General features: G+C 41.9%; 1 protein-coding gene across 3 annotated transcripts in view; it reads left to right on the top strand.

Moving 5' to 3' along the window:
- Positions 1–18,730, top strand: part of SEC24D (SEC24 homolog D, COPII component) — a 153,457-nt gene that overhangs the window by 97,612 nt on the left and 37,115 nt on the right. For all 3 annotated transcript variants that reach the window (XM_075860586.1, XM_075860587.1, XM_075860588.1), the window contains exons 12-14: positions 4,950–5,141; positions 6,351–6,444; positions 9,255–9,371. In XM_075860586.1, the coding sequence (XP_075716701.1) occupies positions 4,950–5,141; positions 6,351–6,444; positions 9,255–9,371 (403 nt within the window). The remainder of the gene's footprint in view (positions 1–4,949; positions 5,142–6,350; positions 6,445–9,254; positions 9,372–18,730) is intronic.

Here is an 18,730-nt window from a genome sequence, read left to right as displayed (position 1 = left end):
GTGCCTTTTGCGCGCGCAAAACGGCGCGTTTTTTGCGCGCGCACACGCTCGTGTGAATCCGGCCTAAGTGTAGAAAAAGACAAAGCCGCAAGTAAAATATTTTTTTTTTAGTCTGAAAAAGTTTTGAGCAGCTTTATGTGTACTACCCTATTTTGTAAATAAGATTGCTGGACCATTGTACAGAAAAATAACTTAAAGGCTATGTTCACACGGAGTATTTTGGGGGAGGAATATCTGCCTCAAAGTTCCAAACTGAATTTTGAGGCAGATAGTCCTCCCCCAAAATACTCCGTGTGAACAGCAATTATCGCGCCGTTTTTCGCCCGCGGCCATTGAGCGCCGCGGGCATAAAACACGCTTTCTCCTGCCTCCCATTGAAGTCAATGGGAGGTCGGAGGCGGAAGCGCCCGAAGATAGGGCATGTCGCTTCTTTTTCCCGCGAGGCAGTTTTACTGCTCGCGGGAAAAAGACGCCGACGCCTCCCATTGAAATCAATGGGAGGCGTTCTCGGGCCGTTTCTGCCGAGTTTTGCGACGCGGTTTACGCGTCAAAAAACTCGGCAAAAGACCCCGTGTGAACATAGCCTAAGGCTGGGTTCACACGAGCATGTTTGGTCCGTAATGGACGGAACGTATTCGGCTGCAAGTCCCAGACCGAACACACTGCAGGGAGCCGGGCTCCTAGCATCATAGTTATGTACTGTCAATTGTGGATGTGTCTAGTACACTATCCTAGATAATTAAAATGGAGAAGTTAAATATAGGAAAACCTCCTTTACCTTTTCCCTAGACCATAATGCTTACATCAGCTGGAAAGCCAACTGAAAAATCATCAGGGTTGCTTTCAAAAATAACACCAGAGGACATTTTTGGGTGTAAACAAAGCCTTATACGGACATTTATACGTTCTGGCAGGGAAGCATTTCAGTAGTAAAGTAGGTATCTGATAGATGCTTGCTACTAAAGACTCTAGCTCTAGCTAGATTGTGGCTAAAACGGCAATCTTGGTCTTATTTTAAAGCCAATAGTCTTTACCTGAGCTAAAGTAGGCTGAAGTGGAAGCAGTGGGAAAGAAGGAAGCAGCAGGGGACGTGTTGACATCATGCAGGAAAAGGAGGAAGATGTGATCCTCCTCCTGTCCCTGTATGGCTTTAGATGACACAAACAGACATGACAATAATTGCTTTTTCCTACTTGCTTTCTTTGTGTGCAAATATTTTAAAGCGCACAATACATGGATATACATTTCATCCAATAAGTCGTCGTAGTGGCTTACATTTATTAAATATTCAAGTCCTTACTTGACATGGATGCACACTGCTGCAACATTTTGAAGGCCCTCTCCTTTTCTCAAGCATGCTAAGCCACTACAATAGTATTTGCATACATAAAGAAAGCAAAAAAGAATGCCATGTCTGTTTGTGCTACAGTATACGTACCTAGATTAATTTGTGGGTGTGGAGTAGGTCAGTGGACACATGAATGGTCGTGGCTTTAAAAAATATTGTGGCTGGTCAAAAAATATTGTGGCTTTAGATGACCCCAGGGGGAGGGGCAACATTAACTTTTGTTAATGTTATCACCCCCTTATCAATCAGTGAGCATACTTGCTCTCTGATTGTCACATATAGGGGGGGGGCTTTTTTTTTTAAACCAAAGCAGCGTGAAGATTCTTAACTATTCACCTTTCTGTGCCTAATTAAGACGTTTATTGACTCCACGACCTGGTGGTTTACCAGCGTCTGGATTGCGGCATCAAGTAAGTTGTACCAAACACAAACATTTATTAATAAAGTTTAGACATTTTACACCTTCTTTATACCGTCTGTAAATATTTTTTAGCGTAAAATCTGCTGACCGCTTCTCTAGCGATACTTGTTACACGCTACATTCATATCGATAACGATTATCACTAGAGAGGAATGTCTAATAAATTTTTTACAATGGAACAGATTTCAGTCAGAAATGCCATTTTCACCCATTGACCGTTGCCACCAACTATCACCAACTATGGTTTCCAATTAGTTCCACAAAAAACACTCCGTATTAGGGCTTATTCAGAGAAACGTAAAATACGTCCGTGCAACGCACGTGATTTTCACCATCCTCGCACGGACCTATGTTAGGCTATGGGGCCGTGCAGACAGTCAGTGATTTTTGCGCAGCGTGAGTCCGCTGCGTAAAACTCACGACATGTCCTATATTTGTGCGTTTTTCGCGCATCACGCACCCATTGAAGTCAATGGGTGCGTGAAAATCACGCGCACCACACGGAAACACTTCCGTGGGACGCGCGTGATTCGCGCAACAGCAGTGAAAAGTATGAATGAAAACAGAAAAGCACCACGTGCTTTTCTGTTTACAAACATAGTGTCATAATGATGGCGGCTGCGCGAAAATCACGCAGCCACGCATCATATGGTAATGACACACGGAGCTGTTAAGTGCCTTTTGCGCACGCAAAATGCTGCGTTTTTGGCGTGCGTAAAACGCAAACGATCGTGTTAATCCGGCCTTAGGGTGTGTTCACATCAGTGTCGGGCTTCCATTTCTGTTTGGCTCTCCGTTCATGGGTTCCTCCAATGGAAATGTCTAATGGAACCCATCAACGGAAGGCCGACGCTTATGTGAACAGGCCCTAAAAACTCTTAAGTCTGATTGATGAAGTAATTGTTAATATACATTTGGGTCCAGAAATATTTGGACAGTGATACAATTTTCATAATTCAACCTCTGTACACCACTACAATGAATTTGAAACAAAGCAACGAAGCTGTGATTGAAGTGTAGACTTTTAGCTTTAATTCAAGAGGTAGCACAAACATATTACATAATCATTTAGGGATTCCAGACATTTTGTACACAGTCCCTCCATTTTCACAGGCTCAAAAGTAATTGGATAATTGACTGATAAGCAGTTTCATGACCGGTTGTGGCCTGTTTATTTTGTGTCAAATTAAGGAGATAAAAGGTCTGGAGTTGATTCTAAGTGTTGAATTTATATTTGGTAGCTGTTCATGGGAACTCTCAATATGTGTCCCAAAGAGGTGTCAATGCAAGTGAAATAGGCCGTCATTAAAGAGGCTCTGTCACCAGATTTTGCAACCCCTATCTGCTATTGCAGCAGATCGGCGCTGCAATGTAGATTACAGTAACGTTTTTATTTTTAAAAAACGAGCATTTTTGGCCAAGTTATGACCATTTTTGTATTTATGCAAATGAGGCTTGCAAAAGTACAACTGGGCGTGTTGAAAAGTAAAAGTACAACTGGGCGTGTATTATGTGCGTACATCGGGGCGTGTTTACTACTTTTACGAGCTGGGCGTTGTGTATAGAAGTATCATCCACTTCTCTTCAGAACGCCCAGCTTCTGGCAGTGCAGATCTGTGACGTCACTCACAGGTCCTGCATCGTGTCGGCCACATCGGCACCAGAGGCTACAGTTGATTCTGCAGCAGCATCAGCGTTTGCAGGTAAGTCGATGTAGCTACTTACCTGCAAATGCTGATGCTGCTGCAGAATCAACTGTAGCCTCTGGTGCCGACACGATGCAGGACCTGTGAGTGACGTCACAGATCTGCACTGCCAGAAGCTGGGCGTTCTGAAGAGAAGTGGATGATACTTCTATACACAACGCCCAGCTCGTAAAAGTAGTAAACACGCACCGATGTACGCACATAAAACACGCCCAGTTGTACTTTTACTTTTCAACACGCCCAGTTGTACTTTTGCAAGCCTCATTTGCATAAATACAAAAATGGTCATAACTTGGCCAAAAATGCTCGTTTTTTAAAAATAAAAACGTTACTGTAATCTACATTGCAGCGCCTATCTGCTGCAATAGCAGATAGGGGTTGCAAAATCTGGTGACAGAGCCTCTTTAAGCTGAACCCAACGACTGTATATTCCTATGAGCATTGAGGGTATGCATGCATTTCACTATGTAAATAGTAACAATAATAATTACAAGGTTATAGACATACAGAGGCTTATTCACATGACTATGCAATGTCAACACAACGTAACGTTGTATACCATAGTAGCCTTATGAACCAAAAACTTTTTGTTAGCTTGAAGTGACCCTCTGGTCCAAAGTAAGAATTTCACTATACATAGCAAATGTATAGCAAACTTACCTAGTGCATTCCTTTTGAAACATGCTGCTGCTGTTCGTCTGATCTGGTGCCCCTTTTCTATGTATGTAAAATGGCCACACTCTCAAACTATATGCACAGTGTGCTTTGGTAGTTTCAGACACGTCCCCTCTGTTTCTGCATGGACCAGCAGCGCTGTGTCCACCCTGTCTGTGTCTTCCTCTGCAGGACCCATTGCAGGGGTTAAGGCTGCATAGTAAGCGACAGCATGACCGCACAGAAGAGTGCATCGGAAGACGGGAGAGCACCGGTGACATCAAGAACAAATATCTGACTCTTGTTATGCAGCTCTTCCGCTGCGGCTTCAGCCAGAACCCTGCAACAGGACCTGCAGGGGAAGACACAGATAGGATGGAAACATCGCTACTGGTCTATCCAAGGGCATGGGGGCTTGTCTTAAACTACTAAAGCACGCTGGGTAGTCTGAGAGTGTGGCAGTCATTTTACATACATTGGAAACGGGCAACAGAACAGACCAACAGTGGCAGGATCTTTCAAAAGGAGTTCACAAGGTGGTATATTTATGAGACATTTGGCATGTATAGTAACATTTTTACTTTGGGCAAAAGGGGCACCTTTGAAGAATGTGACAAATTGCAATGCAAACTGTCGTGGGTGAGATAACCAAATTCAGTGGTTGGATGCCCTCCTCAAACAGGGCCGCCGGACAGATTTGCCGGTTATGGGATATTCCATTATTAAGGTTCTATAACTAAATGTAACTCTAAGATGCATTGCCATATTTGTATCTGTTACTACTGTATTTAATCTCAATAACTGATCCGTTTGTTTGCAGAGAAGAGAATGCTGAGTCTTCAGCTATTCGCGTGGGATTTGTGACTTACAATAAGGTTCTGCATTTCTACAATGTGAATAGCAACCTAGCCCAGCCACAGATGATGGTGGTGACGGACGTGGCTGAAGTCTTCCTGCCTCTGCTGGATGGTTTTCTTGTCAACTTTAATGAATCCAGATCAGTCATTAACAAGTAATATACGGTTTTTAATTACAGGGCTTAAAACAAAAATACCTACATAGGTGCCTTTGGCTCCTAAATTGAAAATGTATGAGCCAAATAATCTTTTTAGTTGCATATCTCAAAACATATTTAATTCATTTATAATAAAATATAATTACTGTATTCAAAGGGTCTCAGTTATTAGAACTATCCGTAAAACTGGCCTTGTTACCTATAGCAATCACAGCTCAGCTTTAATTTTTTAAGCTGCTGTGAAAAAAAACAAAACGTTTCTGTTGCTATGGGCAACAAGGACAGATTTTATTTTAGACCTTTAAGGTTTAACACAAACCTCTTAAGCCATCTCTTCTCTATGATAGTCTGATTGGTCCGTTCAAATCTATGATGTTATTAATTTGGGTCAATATACACGCGGTTGGGCCGGGAATTGAGGCCGTAATACGTACGCTAAAATGCGCCCTTATTACGGCCTTCCGAATGAGGTCTAAGTATGTATAATACTTATTTAAAATCAAGAAAACTGGAATTACTATTGCTATTTAAAGGGGAACTCCAACAACAGGAACATATCAGTGAGAGCTCTTATGTGACACTTCTCACATGTCAAGAAAGACGGTCAATGGAATTCCCCTTTAATTAGAAATTCACCAATACTTCCTTTAAGGTGTCTTCAAAATGGAACCTTCTATAACCACCGTTAGGCTATGTTCACACATTGCGAATTTTGGTTTGAATCCCACTGCAACAAATTAACTTTAACAAACCCCATTCACTGTGAATTTCATTAATTACTATGCAAGGAGTGAAATCCGCAACTATATCTGCATCAAAATCCACAACAAAATATGCATGTAACCCCGGGACAACAGCAGAGCTGAGGCAGAGGTACTGTGTCGGGAACAAATGAGCGTGTATTCTCTTGCTTACATGACTACGACTTCTTTTGCTCTTCACTGGCGGGCATCCGCGAGCACTCATCTATGCAGGTAGGGGCATTACTCCTTTCTCTAAGATCAGGATGGAAGTCTAGCCTAGTTTTGAGGGAAAAAAAGTTCCAATTAGCTAAGTGGTCATTCCTGAGTAAAAACTGGATAAGATAAAAATATATTGTTTGTCACCCTGATCCCCGTTGTTATTACAGTGTCATGTATTTAACATGGGCTTTCCAGCAGAGTAGCATGTTACGTTTATTAACACGATGAATACTTTCTTTTGCAGCCTGCTCAGTCAGATTCCAGAGATGTTTGCAGATACCAATGAAAGTGAAACAATATTTGCCCCTGTTATCCAGGCTGGCATAGAGGCACTAAAGGTTAGAATGGATTTTATATTACTAAAACAAATGCACTTAGGGGGGGGGATTTTCATCGAATTCAGGAGGAAGTTTTCATTTTATCTTACCCCAACTTTCGTTCTGTTAAGACTAGCGTATGGAACACCAGTCTTAAGAGAAAGGAACTTGGAGAAAGATGCGACACATTTATTAAGAGGCAAAGGCTTCTTAATAAATGTGTTGCATCTTTCGGCCGGCTGTGCGTCATCCATTTTCCTCTTCCCATTGACCATAACATAAAAAGAAAACCTACTCACCTCACTGCTCCTCTTCTCCCCTCCAGGTCCCCTCTGGCTTTCTTAGCAGGCTGTGCGACTAATACAAGATTTTGACGCTAAGCAGCATCAGGGTCTTACATGCGATGCAGCACTCAATGTTATCAGTACTGCGTCACATGCAACGTTCTGACACTGCCCAGCATCAGGACATTGTATGAGCTCCAGCATGCTGAGGGGACCGGGAGGGGAGAAGAGGAGCGGTGAGGTAATAGCTGACACACGGCGTATGGAGCGGACTCGGCCCATGAGCTCGCCTCTTCCCTGCCAACTATGACCTACATTTTTGATAAATGTCTGTAAGGATTTTAATAAAATGTACTAAGGCAACAGTCCCAAAATCTACAGTTTCTTTCTTCTGACACTGTTATATTCTGATATCCAAGAAAGATGTCCATTGGGAGATGCGGCAGGCAGTAGATTGTTTTTATGCTCTTATGGGTGCATGTTTGTTACACTATACAGCAGTTTTTCTCCTATGTTTTTTTTTTCACCACTATTTCCTGACATGCAGGTACTTTGCTATAATTTAAGTTACTTGACTTGTTAATAAGTCAGTGTGGTAATTTTAAGAAATAAAGTTTTTTCGCCTTTAGACACATTTATTTGTCCTGTAATCAGGGCAAAATACACAGTATACAATTAATAGACATGCCCATCTATAGCGCTGTAGAGGTAGCAGCCGCATGGCACCTCTGCCACATATGAAGACACTATTATTATCAATGGCACATGGGGGCTGGTTCCCATTTGGTCCCATCCATTATAGAAGAGGAAGGAGCCGTGGTCTTCTGGTTTGTTCCTTCATACTTGTAACATGAGACCTAATGATACCTGTATATATTCTCAATAATGTTCAGTTTTAGCGAGATAAAACGTAACCATTATATAATAGAGTTCTGCCACTTGTTTGTATATCAATTTTTCTACAATTTCAAGATCTCAGATAATTTTCATTGTTTTTTTTATATGATTTTCTAAAGGTTAACAATGTATTATCACCACATGTGTGTACCATCTATTCCCTATTTTTTGAGTTTTGTAATACTGTTCAATTACATATTGTATTATGATGATGAATGCAGCATCTTTATAAGAATTATGAAGCTGCTACAGAAGTATAGTAGGTAAGGCAGACAAGAGCCTACATACAATATGGTAAATGTTTGGTCAGCAATGAGCAATATACAGGGTGGGCCATTTATATGGATACACCTAAATAAAATGGGAATGGTTGGTGATATCAACTTCCTGTTTGTGGCACATTAGTATATGGGACGGGGGAAACTTTTCAAGCTGGGTGTTGACCATGGCGGCCATTTTGAAGTTGGCCATTTTGTATCCAACTTTAGTTTTTTCAATGGGAAGAGGGTCATGTGGCACATCAAACTTATCGAGAATTTCACAAGAAAAACAATGGTGTGCTTGGTTTTAACGTTACTTTATTCTTTCATGAGTTATTTACAAGTTATGGCTGACATTATGGGTGTCCGGTCCGAGCATTCCTAGATGAACGGTTTGCTGGAAAGTGGATTGGTAGTCGTGGGCCAGTTGAATGGCCCCCTAGGTCTCCCGATCTGACCCCCTTAGACTTTTATCTTTGGGGTCATCTGAAGGCAATTGTCTATGCTGTGAAGATACGAGATGTGCAGCAACTGAAACTACGGATACTGGAAGCCTGTGCTAGCATTTCTTCTGCGGTGTTGCTATCAGTGTGTGAAGAGTGGGAGAAGAGGGTTGCATTGACAATCCAACACAATGGGCAGCACTTTGAACACATTTTATAAGTGGTCAGAAACTTGTAAATAACTCATGAAAGAATAAAGTAACGTTAAAACCAATTGTTTTTCTTGTGAAATTCTCGATAAGTTTGATGTGTCACATGACCCTCTTCCCATTGAAAAAACTAAAGTTGGATACAAAATGGCCGACTTCAAAATGGCCGCCATGGTCAACACCCAGCTTGAAAAGTTTCCCCCCTCCCATATACTAATGTGCCACAAACCATATCAACAACCATTCCCATTTTATTTAGGTGTATCCATATAAATGGCCCACCCTGGTACATGTTATTGCTCTCTCCTGTGAGACCCAGTTTTCCAAGTAACCCCTTCTTTCCACTTAGTATGCAGGGCTGCCTTGTACAGAATGCAGACAACGTGTAGCAGTGGTCATTCTCACAGACACTGTATAGTGACAATACATTTTATCATATCTCATTGGATGTCGGAGAGTGACGACATAAAGAAGTCACAATATGCCACAGGAAAATAAAGAGATCACAAGTATAGAGTACAAATATTATAAATGCAATTTAACTTGTATCAAAGCTGTCGTTCAAGGCATGTACAATTTAAAATGTACTGGATGGTAGCGGTATACTACTGCATGATACTATATGATATCCTTACCATTGAATTGTATGGACAAATATCAATTTATATATTTATTAATAAAATGACAATTCCTACTTATTGTATATAATGTCAATTATTCTATTTTCTTCACTGCCAGACTGCAGAATGTGCTGGGAAGCTCTTCATCTTCCATTCATCCCTTCCAACCGCAGAAGCCCCAGGAAAACTCAAGAACAGAGATGACAAAAGACTGATTAACACAGACAAAGAAAAGGTATTACAAGAGCTTAGTGATTGATGCAGTTCTGTAACACTGTGTAAAGGCTATAGCCTGTGCTGTGTAAGGGCTTGTCCACACGTAACGGAATTGCTGCAGAAAATTTCTGCAGCAATTCCGTTGAAAGTAGCAGACTTTCCACTGTGGAAAAGCCGCACCATTTCCTGCATTTTTGACTGCAGAAAATGGTGCATATTTTGCAGCGTTTTTCTCAATGTTGGGAGATGGTGACATCTCTGAAAAACGCAGCAATTCTGTCCACTTTCCGCAGCAGGAATTGACATGCTGCGGTCTGAAAAATACGCACCGCAGGTAAATTTCTGATCTGAATTTTTACGCAGCGTGTGGATGAGATTTGTTAAATCTCACCCACTGTGCTGATACTGTTTTCTGCGTATTTTCCGTCCGCAATACACTGTAATTCTATTACGTATGGACAAGTCCTAAGGGTGCAGTCACACTAGCGTATATTTGCCTTGTATTTTCACAGCATAAAATTACACTGCGGAAAACTATACAATGTCTAATGGGAAAAATATTCCGCAACTCAAACAGGTTTCTCAATTTCTTGCGTTGCGGAATATTTTCCCCGTAAGCTTACATTGTAAAGTTTTCCGCAGCATATTTTACATATCATATATAAACAAAAAGAACAAGGATCTCTGGACTAAAGAGCTTTTTTACATATCTTTAGTACACAAATAATCTTCATCTGAGCATACATGCTGCACTTGCTAGAGATTATTAGACCACACATAGTATATATATTATTTCTTAGAGTATGTTTTCGCAATGGAAAATCCGCATTGGAATCTCATAAATGCGCAGGTAAATTAGTCACAGAAATCTGCAGCAAGTTGTGTTGTTTTTTTTTTTGCTGCGCATATTGTCGGAAATCATTGCAGATTTTCCGCAGGGGTTTTACCTGTGGATTTAGTGTAAAGTATTGATAGTAGCAAACTTTATATGCGCAGGCATATTTTCAGTGGTTTTTACAGCGTTTCCGCTGCGTAAACGCTGTCCAAACTGCAACAAATCTCATCTTGAGAATTTTAGTACGAAATTTATGCTCCCCATTCAAGTCTATGGCCCAAACTCACAGCATCTCTGCGCAGAATACGCAGCATATGCCGCACTACATTTGAATGCTGCACCGCAGAACACTTTCCTCATGGGGCTGTGTGGCATTACCTACAGGGGGCTGTGTGGCATTTCCTACAGGGGGCTGTGTGACACTACCTACAGGGGGCTGTGTGGCACTACCTACAGGTGGCTGTGTGGCATTACCTACAAGGGGCTGTGTGGCACTACCTTCAGGGGGCTGTGTGGCACTACCTTCAGGGGGCTGTGTGGCACTACCTTCAGGGGGCTGTGTGGCACTCCCTACAGGGGGCTGTGTGGCACTACCTACAGGGGGCTGTGTGGCATTACCTCCCCGGGCGGCCGTGGCACTACTTACAGGGGCGCTGTGTGGCACTACTTACAGGGGGCTGTGTGGCACTACCTACAAGGGGGGCTGTGTGGCACTACCTACAGTGGGGCTGTGGCAGTATCTACAGAGGGCAGTGTGTGGCATTATCTACAGAGGGACGTTTGTGGCAAAAAATGTACAAATGAAATTCATCCGATTTTAAAACGGACAGGGAAAAAAACGGTTGCAAAACAGGTCAAAAACGGCCATTAAAAACGGCAACACGGCCCGGAACGGATGCAAAACGGCCAAGGAAAATGGTACAAAACGGCCGTCACACGGCCATTTTCAGAACAATGATGTTCTATGGGTGTATTCACACGGCCGTTTTTTTAACATAGAAGTCAATGGATCCGTTATTAACGGCTGTCAATACATGTAACAACCGTTAAAAACGGATCTGTGACATGGGGATTTGCAAGGGAACTACTAGTTCCCTTGCTGGCTATCGGCGGTTCGATGACACACACTCACCGATGCAGCACCGACTTCTCCTGGTCTGGTCGCTAATCACGCGGGTTCTGCGAAGGCGGCGCGATGACATCATCGCCTTCACAGATCCCGCAAGACTAGCGACCAGACCAGGAGATGTCGGCACTGCATCTGTGAGTATGTGTCATCGTGTCGCCGCAGATCTCGTGAAGACGAGGGACCTTACCTGAAGAAGACAGCGCTGCATCGGTGAGTATGTAGGGCGTTCATGTCGGGCTGTGTGGCATCATATACAGGACGGCTGTGTGGCATCTACAGGGGGGCTGTGGCATCTACAGGGGGACTGTAGCATCTACGATGGGGCTGTGGCATCTACAGTGAGGCTGTGTGGCAGCTACAGTGAGGCTGTGTGGCATCTACAGGGGGACTGTAGCATCTACAGTGGGGCTGTAGCATCTACAGTGGGGCTGTGGCATCTACAGTGGGGCTGTGTGGCATCATATACAGGGAGGCTTTGTGGCATCATATACAGGGAGGCTTTGTGGCATCATATACAGGGAGGCCTTGTGGCATATACAGGGAGGCTTTGTGGCATCATATACAGGGAGGCTTTGTGGCATCATATACAGAGAGGCTTTGTGGCATCATATACAGGGAGGCTTTGTGGCATCATATACAGGGAGGCTGTGTGGCATCATCTACAGGGAGGTGTGTGGCATCATACAGCGAGGTGTGTGTGTGGCATCATATACAGGAGGTGCATGGCATCATATACAGGGAGGCTGTGTGGCATCATATACAGGGAGGCTTTGTGGCATCATATACAGGAGGTGTGTGGCATCATATACAGGGAGGCTGTGTGGCATCATCTACAGGGAGGTGTGTGTGTGGCATCATATACAGGGAGGCTGTGTGGCATCATATACAGAGAGGCTTTGTGGCATCATATACAGGAGGTGTGTGGCATCATATACAGGGAGGCTGTGTGGCATCATCTACTGGGAGGTGTGTGTGGAGCATCATCTACAGGGAGGTGTGTGTGTGGCATCATATACAGGGAGGCTCTAAATAGTGTCTAGGTGAACATGTGACCTTCCTTTGGGTGTTTTCAGGGGGTTGGGACAAAAAAAAGCCTGACCAATGAAATTCATCAGTTTTTTTAACAGCCATGAAAAACTGATGCAAAACGGATGTCAAACGGCCATTAAAAACGGACAGACGGACTGGAAATGTGTGAAAATTTAGAGACACACTGATGCAAAACGGCCATGAAAAACTGACAGTTGATCAGTTTTTAATGGACATGTTTTTTCACTGTCGTGTGAATGTAGCCTTGTAGTTGGACATTTCTTTTTTATTTTCTTGACTTTTACATTTCATTTGACTCCATTCTATATAATTTACCTGGTAATAAATGCTTATGCTGAATAGTTGCTTGTCTAGAGGATCACAGTCAAAGTGTAATGTAAAGGTGTAGCAGTTTGTACAATTGTGTATCAATCCAGTATAATCTCTAAAGGTGGCCATAAACATTTAATAACTGTCGGCCAGCAATAATTTTTATGTCTAAATGGTCAAAATAACTACAATTTTCCAATCTGAGCATTGTATGAGCTGCTAAAAATTGATGATTCAGTCACTGTTAAGCCATGTTCACATGGAAAATGTTCAGGATGAAGAATACTAGGCTGATTTTAAGCGAAACTCTGAACTTCAGGCGTTTTTTGGGAGCTGATTTTCAAAATTTTTTTTTTTTACAAGCGGTTTTGAAGCGTATTTTGAAAAGTGTATTTGAAGTGTCAGTGGGGAATATAAAAAGTCAATTTGTAAAATGCTTCAAGAAGTGTCATGTCACTTCTTTTCTATGAAGTGTATTTTTACGAGGCATTTTTTAATTCAGCAGAGTGAAAATACGCCTCATATTAACTACACAGCGTATTTCCCATTGCAATCAATGGTAAAGCGTTTGCAGGCAGATCTCAAGTGTATTTTGGAGTGTAATATGAGCTTTTTACGCTTCAAAATACTCCTCAAAATATGCTGTGTGAACATGGCCTTAGCCAATTGTGGATGAGGAGAAAAAATGCCTGATGTGCGGTAAGATAGTTGTTTTTTTTTATATTTTTATTTTTGGAAAGGTTTTTCCATCCTATCAGAATATCCTTGTGTGTAAATAGCCATCACAAACCAACATCCGTGAATTCATTATGTCTTTCTGATTAAAATACTGAGCTGGGTGCGTTAAAGGGAAGGTGTCACATTGAAAATGCAGTCTGATCTACAGGCGGTATGTTATAGAGCAGGAGGAGCTCAGCAGATTGGTATATATAAGTTGCAAGAACAGTAAGTGGAATTGTCTGGATTTCTGCATTGATAACTAATTCTGATAGTTATCTAAGTCACAATTCTAGACAAACACAATCTAACTAAACTAATAACACATAAACTGTTGCACTGTTCATGTGTTTTATTGAGCAGATTGAGTAAACCTCCTCAGTGCAGAGAGAAAAAGTAAGTAAACTCTTTTAATAACATATTTTAATAACATGTAGATCCCCTTAAAGAGGCTCTGTCACCAGATTATAAGTGCCCTATCTCCTACATAATCTGATCGGCGCTGTAATGTAGATAACAACAGTGGTTTTTGTTTTGAAAAACGATCATTTTTGACTAAGTTATGAACAAGGTCACGCTGTGATTAAGTCCCACAGAAACTTTACCGAAGTGTCGGGAGTGTGAATAAAAAAAGTAGAGAGTTACCACAGCACTGAACCGCCAGAACGGTGCACGCCTCTTGAGAACCCGGTCCAAGGTCCTCAGTATCAGGAAAAAAATGGAGAAGGAGACAGCACTTCCTAAGTGTGAATGTGGGAGTGTGAATAGACATCGCGTCCTGGCGGGAGGTGATGCCTATTCACTCTCAAGACACTTCAGTAAAGTTAATGTGGGTGTATGTGACAGCACAGCGTGATCTCGAGATCACGCTGTGCTGCGATTACAAATGGACATGAATGGAGAGAAGTGTATGACCCTGATTGGTCACTGATTGGTCAGCGTCATACACTTCTCTTTACAACGCCCACTTGGTCAAAAGTAAAAAAATGGTCAGAAATTAATTAGCATAAATCTAAAATTGTTCATAACTTGGTCAAAAATGATTGTCTTACAAAACAAAAACCACTGTTATATACATTACAGCGCCGATCAGATTATGTAGGAGATAGGGCATTTATAAACTGGTGACAGAGCCTCTTTAAGCAGCAATCTCCGCCACTAAATGTTTCCTGTAGCTGTATATTCCTCCTTGCAAATATGTCATAAACATTTATGGGATGTGTTACATACAAAGACCTCTCCAGGTCATGCCACAGTTTATCAATAGGATGAGCATATGTTCACACTCAGTTTTTTCAGGCCTTTTTTCGGGGCGTAAACGCCTCGAAAAACAACTGAAAAAACAGAAGCTGGATGCCTCTAAACATCTACTTATTGATTTCAATGGGAAAAACTGCGTTTCGTTAAGATGGGGCATTTTTTTACGCAGCCGTTTGAAAAAAACGGCGCATAAAAAAAATGCCCCATAAAAAGAAGTGCATGTCACTTCTTGAGCCGTTTTTGGAGCCGTTTTTCATTGTGTCAATAGAAATACAGCTCCAAAAACGGCTCTAAAAAACGCCTCAAAAAAACGTTTGATGCTTTAAATACGGCTGAAAATCGGAGGCTGTTTTCCCTTGAAAACAGCACCGTATTTTACAGCCGTTTTTAATTTAGCGTGTGAACATACCCTTAAGGTCAGGACTCTGACTTGGCCATTCCAAAACACAAATCTTTTTTTCTTTTTCAACCATTCCTTAGTTAATTCTCTTGTGTGCTCTCGGTCATTGTCTTGTCGCATCACCCAATGTCTCTTTAGCTTGAGGTCATGTACCGCTGCCCTTACATTCTCCTGTAAAATGTTTTGATTCACCTATGAATTAATTGTTCCCTCAAAAATAACAAGACGTCCAGGCCCTGAGGCAGCAAAGCAGCCCCAAACCATGATGCTCCCTCCACCAGGCTTCATGGTTGGGATGAGGTTTTGGTGTTGGTGTGCAGTGTTCTTTTTCCTCCAAACATAGCGTTGTGCTTAATAGTTCAGTTTTTGTCTCATCTGTCCATAGAACATGTTCCCATAAACATTGTGGAACATCTAGGTGGTCTCGGGCAAACTTGAGACGGACCGCAATGTTTTCTTATTTGGACACTAACGGCTTCCTTTGTCTTGTCCTTGCATGAACACCTTTCTTGTTCAATGTTTTTCTAATAGTGGACAAATGAACAGAGGTTTTGGCAGTTTGTGGAGTCTTCAGTAGGTCTTCTGCTGTTACTCTTGGGTCTTTCTCACTTCTTTCAGGATTGTCTGTTGTGCTCTTGGAGTGATCTTAACAGGACGCCCACTCCTAGGGAAAGTAGCAACAGTCCTGAATTTTATCAATTTCTAGACAATTTGTCTAACCATGGATTGATGTAAACCCATGTCTTTAGCAATTATTTTCTAGCCTTTTCCAGCTTCATGCGTCTCTATTAGGCTGGGTTCACACGAGCATGTTACGTCCGTAAAGGACGGAACGTATTTCGGCCGCAAGTCCCGGACCAAACACACTGCAGGGAGCCGGGCTCCTAGCATCATAGTTATGTACAACGCTAGGAGCAGTAGTTCCACGGAGAGGCAGGGACTCCTAGCATCGTACATAACTATAATGCTAGGAGCCCGGCTCCCTGCAGTGTGTTCAGTCCGGTACTTGCGGCCGAAATACGTTCCGTCCTTTAAGGACGTAACATGCTCGTGTGAACCCAGCCTAACACGTCTCCTGGGGTCTTCTGAAAATTGCTTGCCTCGAGGTATGGTTTACGCGAAACAATTTTTTGGAGATGCACATATTTGACAGTAATCAGGCTTTTGTGTGCCTTTATTTATTGGGCAAAGCACCTGTGAAACCAACACTTCTAATCTTATCTTAATTGAAAAAACTTAGTTGAAACACACCAATTAGCTCTTGGAGAAGTTATTAACATAGAGGTTCACTTACTTTTTCTGCGGGCACTCTAAATGTTTACTCGGTGTGCTCATTAAAGGACATGAACAGTACGACTGTTTGTGTGTTATTAGTTTAGTTATATTGTGTTTGTCTATAATTGTAACTTAGATAACAATCATACCACATTTGATTAGAAACCAATACCTAAATCCAGGTAATTCCAAAGGGTTCACTTACTTTTTCTTGTAACTAGTTTTGTAGGAAAATATTCAGTACAAGTTGTTAAATATTGTTCTAAATCTCTGCTCATTCTGCACTTAGTCAGTGTATGTTCCTACTTGATGATTGATAGCGTTCCTTGTATGAGTATACATAGTTACATAGATAGCTTTCAATCACGGAGTAGAACCCCCCACTTAAAAGGGTTGTCTCAAGATTAAAAGTTATCTCCTAACCACAGGATAGGTGATAACATGCTGATCGGTGGGGATCCGACCGATGGGAACCCCACCGATCACAAGAACGGGGCTTACATTCCTCTGAATGAATGAAACCGTGGGTCACGCTTGCGCCCTGCTGCTTTATTTATACCCTATGGCACTGCTGGTTGAACTTGATGGACATGTGTCTTTTTTCAACCGTACAAACTATGTAACTATATGTAACTATGTATCTCCGGCATTTCCATAGACAGTGAATGCAGCGGCTGTGCGCATGCACGACCTGTGCTCATTTCATTCAGAGGAACAGGACCCCTATTCTCGTCATTGGTGGGGGTCCCAGCAGTCAGACCCCCACCGATCAGCAAGTCATCACCTATCCTGTGGTTAGGAGATAACTTTTAAACTTGAGACAACCCCTTTAACTCCTAAGCCTAGAATGAGCAGAGATTTAGATCAATAAATTACAACTTGTACTGAATATTTTCCCACAAAAATATATATCAATCTGCTCAACTCCACACTGCCTGCAGATCTGTCTGTATTTTCAAAATGACAGGTTCCCTTTAAAGGGGTTGAACGAGATTACAAAAACGTGGCTGCTTTCTTCCAGAAACAGCACCACACCTAGCCACAGATTATGTGTGGTATTGCAGCTTAGTTCCATTTAAAGTGAATGGGGCTAAGTTGTTATAACACACAAACTGTGGACAGGTGTGGCATCATTTTGGAAGAAAGCAGCCATGTTTTTCTAATCCTGGGCAATTAATTATCCAAGCCTATTACTGCGATTTTAATAGTACTATTATATATATGAATTATGGATCGTCATACTAATTAATTAGTTTCATTAGTTTCCATAGAAAGCCACGCATATGATTCAATTACGCTTTCTGCAAGTGTAAATGCTAATTATTTATTACTTCACATTTTTCTATTTTGCATTATGGCCGTGCTAATTATTCTGCATGAAGAATTTGTCATTTAAATACCAAGCTAATTAGCCGTTTAATAAAGATTTCATAGCAGTTCCAGTCTAAGGCCCCATGCACACGGCTGTGCTCGTAATCACGGCCCGGCCAGCCGCATTTTCATATGGGTTCACGTCTTGTAAGATCCAAAAGAATGGACATGTTCCATAATTTTCGGAACATTTCTACGGCACGGACACCCATCCGTAGCGATACGGAAAGGTGTCCACGGCCAATAGAACTGAATGGGTCCGTAATTGCGAACCGTATTACGGAGCGTTTTTACAGTCGTGTGCATGGGGCCTAATTACTCTTCCCAAACAGTTTTATATGTTATCCTATAGAGAAACTTGTCATGTATTTTATTTGCTTTTCTACAATATTATTTATGTCCCTTACATCCTGTAAGTAGTAGTCACTTGTATTAAATTAATATTTGCATTGAATTGATTGTAAATGACAAAGAACAATGTGCGGTATATGTTTTTTTTTAGTGGATGCCTCTGTAGTGTATTACACTATTCCATGCAGTAAAAAAACAGGTTTGCCAACGCATACATACTCCTAAGGCTTCGTTCACATCTGCGTAAGGACTCCGTTCATGGGTTCCGTTGGATGTTTCCGTCAGGGGAACCTATGAACGGGAACCCTGACTAAAACAACCGTTTGTCACCGTTGTTTAAGGTTTTTTGCTGTTTTGACAGAATCATTACTGTAGTCTAATGCGCTATTCATTCCGTCAAGACAACGAAACCCTTAAACAGCGATGACAAATGGAAACCATTTGCACCGGATTCATCACCATTGAAATCAATGGTGATGCAAATGGAAACCTATGGTTTCCGTTTGTTTCAGTCAGGGTCCCTTTCATGGGTCCGCCTGATGGAAAGCTCCAACGGAACCCATGAACGGAGCCCTGACGCAGATGTGAACGAAGCCTAAAGAACACTGTCTTTTATTTTTGTACTGTTGGGTCAAATAGACCCTACAGATACATTCAGTGTATGCACCGGGAGTTTTCCGC

This window comes from Rhinoderma darwinii, chromosome 1 (assembly GCF_050947455.1).
Source record: "Rhinoderma darwinii isolate aRhiDar2 chromosome 1, aRhiDar2.hap1, whole genome shotgun sequence".
In the NCBI taxonomy this organism is placed as follows: domain Eukaryota; kingdom Metazoa; phylum Chordata; class Amphibia; order Anura; family Rhinodermatidae; genus Rhinoderma; species Rhinoderma darwinii.
This window is presented reverse-complemented; position numbering and strand designations above follow the sequence as displayed.